Source organism: Olea europaea, chromosome 11 (assembly GCF_002742605.1).
Source record: "Olea europaea var. sylvestris chromosome 11, O_europaea_v1, whole genome shotgun sequence".
In the NCBI taxonomy this organism is placed as follows: Eukaryota; Viridiplantae; Streptophyta; class Magnoliopsida; order Lamiales; family Oleaceae; genus Olea; species Olea europaea.
The window spans coordinates 13401226-13410127 of record NC_036247.1 but is presented as its reverse complement, the minus strand read 5'-3'; the positions used below and the strand labels follow the sequence as shown (position 1 = coordinate 13410127).

At 34.3% G+C, this 8902-nt stretch overlaps 1 protein-coding gene across 1 annotated transcript; it reads right to left on the bottom strand.

The window, feature by feature from the left end:
• Positions 1–413: 413 nt before the first annotated feature.
• LOC111404904 (polygalacturonase) lies at positions 414–2628 on the bottom strand. Its single transcript, XM_023033632.1, has 3 exons — positions 2191–2628; positions 941–1230; positions 414–867 (listed from the first exon to the last, which is right to left on the bottom strand). The coding sequence occupies exons 1-3, from the start codon at positions 2626–2628 to the stop codon at positions 414–416; spliced, it is 1182 nt and encodes a 393-aa protein (XP_022889400.1).
• Between the last annotated feature and the right edge of the window lie 6274 nt (positions 2629–8902).

The window sequence follows — 8902 nt, the reverse complement described above, 5'->3', positions numbered from 1 at the left end:
ACCCTTATAAGTTATTCTATGTTTTTATTTTCACTTGATATGAGATTTATCCCTTAACAGTAAGGTCATCGAAAGAAAATAGAGCCAGATCGGAACAACATTGAAAATAGTCTAGTCGGTCCAGTTCCGATTTGGTACTAGCACTGGAAAACGGAATTTCAAATTCTACTTGTATAATTCCTATTGGGAATGTTATGATGAAGTTGCGAGCTTAACTCATGGCTTATAGTCTTATAATATGAGGTGCACTCACTTTATATATTTGCACATCTCAATTGTAAGAAATATAGGAAGTTTGGATATTGGAGTGGAGCGATGTGAAGGCGTTGAAATACTTTACAGGTGCCAAACTGAAAACATGGTTCAAACTGAAGTATACACGAAGTCAAAAAAGAAAAAAATAAAAAGGTTAATTATAAGCAATTATCTGGCAAAATGACACCACTGGTCCTTCCACCAATGTTTTTGCAATATGATTTAGCCTTTGTTCTGCTGTTAGCTAAACTGATTTTGATGTTTCTTAATGAGATATCAGTGCATGGATTGGTAGGGCTGCAATCAAATATCATAGCCACCTCAGTTGCTGATGTTCCTTGTACATTTTCGTAGTTAATTGAACTTATCTTTATTCCTGAACCCTGGTGGGGACAACCTTGGTTGGCGGGACAATAATTTTGATCGATAATAATTGGATTATGGACATTCTTCATAAGGATATTTCGATAGTGAATGTCTCTAACGAAACCATTTGAGGGTCTCGCCCATGTTTTAACCCGTAACCCATTGTCGGATCCACTGAAAACCGAATCGGTTAAAGTCAGATTTTGTACTCCAGCTTCATTATAATCCCTTCCTAGACTGCCAATGCTGCAAACACATACACCAATTAATTACTTCAAGATTAAGATAAAATAAGTAAAAATCCTAGAAAGTTAAGTACCTAACACCATGTCCAGGGCCACACTGTATTTTCTCCATCCACAAATTTCTGGTCCCAGGACCAATTGATATACAGTCATCTCCAGTTTTTATGCTGCTGCCAGTGATTGTAACACCAGTAGAGTACTGAACATGAATCCCGTCCGTGTTAGGGCTCAAGTCGGGAGCTACAATTCTCACATTACGAACCATTACGTTGTTGCAGCTATTAATTACGAGGTGCATTAACTGGCTATTTATCGATGTTAATCCACTTATCACAACGTCGTTAGCCCAGTTGAATGTTATAGACTGAAAGTTAAAAAGTAAAATTGTTAGTCAAATAGTAAGTCGATATTGAGCCAAGCATACCAAACACATACTAATGAGTGCAAATTTTGCACATAGATAAGCTCTTAAATCGAGGCTTTTAGGCCATGTTTGTTGTGCTATATTTTCCATGGAAAATGGTTCCATTTTCCATTTTTATGTGTTTGATGGCACAAATTTGGCATGGAATTCCTTTTCCACCTTTTGTTGCCACATAAGCAAATTCCACCTTTTGACATCTTTTTTTTTTATTTTACAATTGAAATAAATTTGAAGAATTATTGTAATAAATTTCATCCTTTTAATTGACAATTTTCATGTAAAACAAAGTCAAATGAACACCAAAAGATAGATGATTTTCTTGAATTTTTTTTGTGACAATAGAAACAAATTTCATCTCCAATACCAGTAAATTTTATCCATTTAATTGACAATTTTCATATAAAATAAAGTCAAACGAACACTAAAAAATACTTTTATTTTAACATTTTTTACGTAGAAAATTATACCAATCAAATACAATAATTTACAATTCCTTGGAAAACAATTTTTAGATAATTCAATTCTCTAGAATTCATTTTCTTTCCACCCAAATTTCATCTTTGCAATTAAACGGACCCTCATAGTAATTTAAAGTTGATATTTATATATTGTTATTTGTTTTCAATTGTTTTAGGAAGCCAACCGCGGACTCGAGGCACATGGAGGAAAATGAAAGACAAGATATTTGGCCTTTTAAAGTGGATTTCAAGATGAAAAACAAGAGCCTGAGACCCGAAGATCAAGAACAGAAAATGAAGGACAAAAAATTTGAAGGAATTGAGCACTCGCTTGAGCGCAAAATGGCCTCTCTCAAGTGGAGGTGAGGCCAAACGGTAAAATTTTAGTCAAATATTACAGAGTATCCAGTCTAAAATGCTAAACATATACATTTATACGTACATTAGCTCCAACAGGGCAGTTCTTTCCTGATCTTCTACATGCCCAAAAACCGGCTCCTTTGGCATCGAGAGTTCCACCAATGATTGAAATGTTGTTAATCAGAATGAACAATATCCAGTAGTTTGAATTACCAATAACACGGTAATTATCCGGAGCAACTAGAGTACCGTCAATTTGAACTTTGATTTGGTTCCTACACGGTCCGGTAAACGTGACTTGTTTTAGCAAGTAACGTCCTTTAGGGACGTAAATTTTCGACTGTTGAAACGATCTACATGCCGATGCCCATGCCTTGAGGAATGGCTGAGAGGCATCAGTTTCACCATCCGATTTAGCACCAAATGTGATGACATTATATGTGGTTGCAGCTGCTTCTGTAGTGCACATGGAGGTTGCAACCAAAAGTAACACAAGCCAATAAACCATGTAATCAGCCATTTTCTTGAATCAATATGGAGACAGACAAGGGCAAGTATTTATAATGCATTGAAATATGATTCAATTACTATTAAATATTAATGCATTCCCTAATTATTTAACCTTAAAGTCAATTAATTAATTAATTAGTTGGGCACGTTATTGCTCTGATATGTACGGTTACATGTGAAAAGTCATTGTGGCAACTGTGTCATGTTTCCTTCAATTTAATTTAATAAAACAAATGATTGGTTAAGAAGAAATTATCAATAGTCAACCTTTGGGACATATTTGATTCAAATATTTTCTGAGAATATATTTTGTGAAAAGCGATTATTTTGGGGCAATTGTGGTAAAAGAATAGGGGGAAAAAAGTGATGGATCATTGTACAAAATTATTTTATTGAAGAAATATGTGATTGAAAATAACTTTAATAAAAAATTATTCTTAAAGAATCTGTACCAAACTTGAACTTAAATATTTTAAAACAAAGGGCAGATGGGAGCAATTTAATTTTTAAATTCTAAAAGTAATTTATTTTATTTTGAGTAATATGAATAATGCTATATGTGAACAATGGTGTGCTGCAGTTCTCTATAGGCAACGATGAAGCTTACACTTTAATAGTGTGAGTTCCACTACCACCTAATCTGTTGTTAGCATTACTCTATATTTATTGATCTCGTTGAGCTTTTATGTACATATCAACTAATTTTTTTTCTTTATAAACAAAAGTTGAGATTCACTTATGTAAAACTCCAATTTTAGTAAAGATAATGAGACCCTAGATTAATACGGACCTGCCAATCATGTGGGTAAATGAAATGCATGAACAATTACGGGATGTAAATTTTTTTTTTAATAAATTCATTAAATATGGTAAAATTAAAAAAAAAAAAATTGATTATATGTGTTTTCAAGCTTAAAATCCATCCAAATCTTTTAAATCATTCTATTAATAAATTTTTTATAAATTCATTGGTTATTGAGGATACCTAAATTTTAAAAGAATTCATTGAATTTCATTAAAATCTCAATTAGAGACACCTAACTTTTAATGAATTTCATTAAAATCACAATTGAAAATACTTAAATTTAAAAAATTTTAAAAATCCATTAATAACACAATTGAGTGTTACGCATATAAATTGACTTGAGATAGTTTGTAAAAATAGAAACGTGCCACGTGACACGTGGAGTAAATACGGAGAACTATTAGGCGAGATAATAGCCATTGTAGTAGCAATTCAGACTATTATGCATTCAATGTGCGGAGAAACCTTTTATCACAATATATATATTTTTTATTGTATTGTTTAATTTATAAATGTATTTTTTTCGCATATTATGATTCATCGGAAATTGTTGACGGCCAAATGACCCCTGAGATATTTCGCCGGAAAACATAAAGGGCCGTAGAAAATTTTTAACCGAAACAAAAAGGGTCGGTGAAACTGCCTATTAAAAATAAATGGTTGTTGAAAGTAGTTTACGAAAATATAAGCTTGGACTAGATAGTCTAGATCGACACCCATGTCGTGTCTCATAAATATAGTCATGACGAGCGAAGAGAATCAGAAACCAAAGGAGCATATTTACATTTTTACATATAAGTTAATAGTATTATTCTTGTATCGTAGCTACCCTTCCGTCAAAATATTACGTCGACTCATCAGAGTGTAATATGTATACAGAGGGAACAATCGATTTACAAAAGGCTAGGCAGTGCCAACTAATCTTAATGTCAAAATGTTGGAAGATAATATTCAATGAAGCAAGTTATTTGTAGAGTTTTGTTGTCTAAACCAATGGCTGGTAGATTGTCTTTGTGTAAATAATTTTGCGGTGAAAGTGAAGTGATTATAACTTATTTTTATTTTAAGTCCTCAAATTAGAATTTTTTCCCCCCACAAAACAAGCTATCATGACATCAATCAAGCCATTGTCGCCGCCGCCACCTGCATCAACACACAGTCCAACACAGATGCACTAGAAAATTGCAAATCACACCACTGCAATGCCACAACCTTCGTATCATAACTTTGTTGAGGCGAGGTATGAAATATCGAATACCGATCTTGCAGGTTGTTCGTGATCCACCAATCCACAAAAAGGAGCGTGTTAGTCAAAACCAAAATTTGGTCGATGGAATAGTGTCGGGTCAGAATCATGTGCCCAAGTTGCAAACGACTTACTGCTCATTGAAGCTTGCTATACGTACATTTAATTTTACTTTAATTTTGACATTCTTCCACGAGGCACTTATCATTTCCTTTTATTTTTCCTAACACCCTTTCACATCACTAATCAAATTTTGACATATGGGAAGAATGTTATCTATAATGTAAACTAGAATGTACATCTAGAATAATTCCTTCTCATTAGGTCACTCTTCTAAAGCAGCTTTTCCGTGCTAATTAGCTACTGCAATACCTTCGTGCTTGTGGTGGTCGATGGAAAAAATGGGTACGATCACTGTGGCAGTGGACAGTGGGGTAAAGATGGAGAGTTGAATGATTGTGGATTTGTGAATTTAATTAGGGGAGAAATTGATTTATAAATTATAGGTGACGTGGGGATGGGGTTATATACCTGATTTTTAAAATAATAAAAAATTGTGATTTATGAATTGAAAACTTAAAAAGGACTATTCTATGTAATTTCTTCATTATATATAGCATATTAAGCTTATTCACGATTCGCTCTAATTTGAGTTGCAAAGGAACATTGGGGTCACAAAAATCCATCCTCAGCAACCGACACAGTTGTGCTGGCAAACTATTACCAATGGATCCTATTCATTGGTCATGCTGTTGTCATAAACTATTTGAACGTTTTCTCATTTCTTTTACATTAATAATATTTTCTTCAAGGATCCTTAACATTCACAAAAAGTGCAAATAGTTCACTAACCTTTAAATCTCAGTAGTGCTATATTCAACCATTTATATCTGTAGTAGCAGAGGTTCTTTCAGATGGATTTAGTTAAATTAGGCATTAAATCAGTAAGTGAATGCCGCCTTTTTTAAAACATTCAAAAAATAATGGTGTGTTCTCTTTGCTGTTTTCAGGCCGTTTTCGGTTTTCGATTTTTCAAAACGGTAAAGACGCGTTTTCTTTCCCATTTTCAAAAACAAAAAAAAAATTGCGAGAAAAACACAAAACGACATTTTGGGTGTTTTCAGCACAAAACTTGAAAAAATTGAAAACACGGGAAATAATTTCATTTGAGAAATAGTTTTCCAAAATGGCAAAAAGAACGCATTTTCAACAATTTCAAAATAGGTACTCAAAACACAAAATCCAAAATGAATTCAAAACTCAAAACTACAAAATTGAAACACGAAGAGAACATTCCCTAAATTTTTACTTTCCAAAATTAGATAAAGAGCATTTTATTTCTCCAAATAATACTCAAGAAGGGGTGTATGGTTTTTATATGGAGTTGATGAACAATTACTCAAATTTTTTACTCATTACTAATTGCCCAAAATTATAATTTTTTTTTATATATGTGTTACTTCACTTTTTAATGTAAATTTTTATTTGTGGTTTGCCCAAAGCGATAAATAAAGGAGAAATATGAAGGTTAACGATGGTTGGCATTGAGAAAGGCAGGACATTAAGATGGGAAGAAGGGTCAAATTCGAAAAAGTGACCATTTGTGATCAGTTGGGATTTTTCATTTTCTTTTCAAGCAGTTTTCTAGAGAAATAAAATTTAGAGTTGGTAGACCAACTTGTCCTCGTAAAAGGTGGACTTGCTTATTTAACCCCTATTTGGTAGTTATTGTTTTGAAAAAAAAAATTGATGTTTTGAATCGTGATTTTTTGAAAAATGTGTGGTTAAAAATTATGTTACAGTTTTGAATTTACGTGTAAAATATTTTATTTTGTGAATACGTGGTTGAAAATGAGTATGATAGTTAAAGTGTTTTGTTTTGAAAGGAGACAAACAAGGAGCTAAATCCTAATTGGATGGAAAGAAATCCGTCTAGGATGACTTATGCCGGTTGAGGATGGCATTGCCAAGATTTCAAGGTGGGGGACCCATTTGTAATTTTTGAATAGGTATAGGGATCTCCTCTGCGATTTACCCTTTTAACATTGGAGGAATGCTATTTAACACCCGTTTAATGGTTACTGCATGATATTAAATGATAAATTCATTTAATATACAATGTTATATGATTCATTTAATTGATCATATCAAAGTGAATCGATGTCCTCGCACCATTGATGTAACATAAACTATATTTGGCAACTAACCGTACACACAAATTGTGTGGCCATAGGGTGATTCACTCGGTGTGAAAAATAAAAATGTACTTACTGTTACGCCTATAAATTACCACTTCATATTGGGCTATTTTATTGGACTCGGACGAGGCCCATCAGAATTGGGCCCCCAAAGCCGAGGCGCTACCTAGGCCCTAAGGAGTTCAGCTGAGGCGCTCGCCGAAGTGCTTATTATTATGTTCATATGATCACCTTCTTATTGGGCTTAGACTTCGGCCCACCAACTCGTTTGGCCTATTTCACTTCCATTTCTCTATATATATAGATTCACTCATATAACTAAGGAAGGTTATACACTCTCTAGCCAAACCCCCATCTCCATACTATTGCACTCTATATATCTATTGTCCTCCGGTCGTTGACTTGACCGTCGGAGTGCAAACGGTGGCCGAACCTTTTTTTCGTCTGGCCGCCTTTGTCTCTTAACGAGGTGCTACTTGCACAGGTTTCAAGGGGACGAGGATAGGGAACCTGTTGGAGCCATTTTTGAAGGTCAACATATTGGCCCCAATTTGTGGGAATCGCTACATTAACCATGTTATACCACGTATAAAATGCCATTGGAAAAATCCATTTTTCCGGTAAGTTCTTTACCAAAAAGAGTTCAAAACAGCAACAACCAACAATAGAGGAAAATAGCTACTGGAAGGGATAACAGAGGCATGAAAAATTCCTTGAAAAAGGAGATTTCCAGCAAACGCGAGATGAAAAATTCGTGAAGAACAACTATTGCCTATTACTGACAGGCCTGGTCCTGGGGCGAGGCCAGTGAGACCCGCGCCTCAGGCCCAAGACCATTAAGGGGCCTATTTTTTGCCCTAATTATTATTATTATAATTATTATTATTTTCAAATAATAAGAGCCGGCCCAAAACTAATTATCCAACAACCCACAATCCATTAATCCTAAAATTCCAACCCAACTCATATATCCAAATCCAATATCACAACTCATTTACCCAAATTCCCAAAATCTGAAATATGAATTATACGATTTAGGGCTGCTGCTGCTCTTCTCGACCCACTCGATGTGCTCCAGTGCTACTGCTCGTCTAAGTGTCTGTGTCTGTGTCTTCTCCGTCTGTTCGTCACGTCGTCCGGTCACTCGACTCACCACAGTCCACCTCCACCCAGGTGATTTATGATCACTACAACTAGTATCTTTAAGGGAAATGTTGACATTTTAGATTCTCCTATCGTTGTATCATATATGCATCACAGCCTCAGACTTTAATGATATTTTTGCTAAAAAAAAGGGAAAAAAGTGGTCTTAGTGTTTTGGTTCAACTTCACAATGTTTAGGTAGTGTTAGTCTAGCATCTTATAGATAGTTTCTGAATATAGGCATTGTTTGGATTTTAAAGAACATGATTTTAAAGTGGTCTTATTATTTGGATTTTAAAGAACAAGTTATTTCGCGGGAAATCAGATGAAATCTTCAGAATGTGGACGAGTATATTGAGTAAGGAGATTTTCTTGTTTTACGATTAACAGAGATAGTGGTGTCTTAAGCAAGTTGGAGGAGTTAGTTATCTGCTGTAGATCAATTACTTAGTTTGTGGAATTGAAAGAGCAAGATGATTCAATCTATTGTGGGAAGATTTTGACTTGAGAATATGGAGCTTGACATATTGTGAAAGTAGAACAAATGGGTTTGTAGAATTATCTGAAAATCTATCTAACTCTGTTCAATTCTGCATAAGGGTTTAAAGCTATGACATCACTCAGTGTATTTTCATTCTTTATCATTGTCAACCATGACTTTTCCTTAGCCCTTTCTTTCCGCTTAAAAGGAGAAAATAAAAAACTTGTAAACATTCTATGTTATAGAAAGGCTAATGACAAAAAAATAAAATGCCTAGTGAAGTTAAGACAAATGGGTGAATGATTTATTCGCCACGAGGCTTAGTCTTGATGCATAAACCTCACTTAGTCAAGCTGCAAGTTTCTGATAGCCTCACATGAGACAAGACTTGAGGCATAAACCTCAATATTT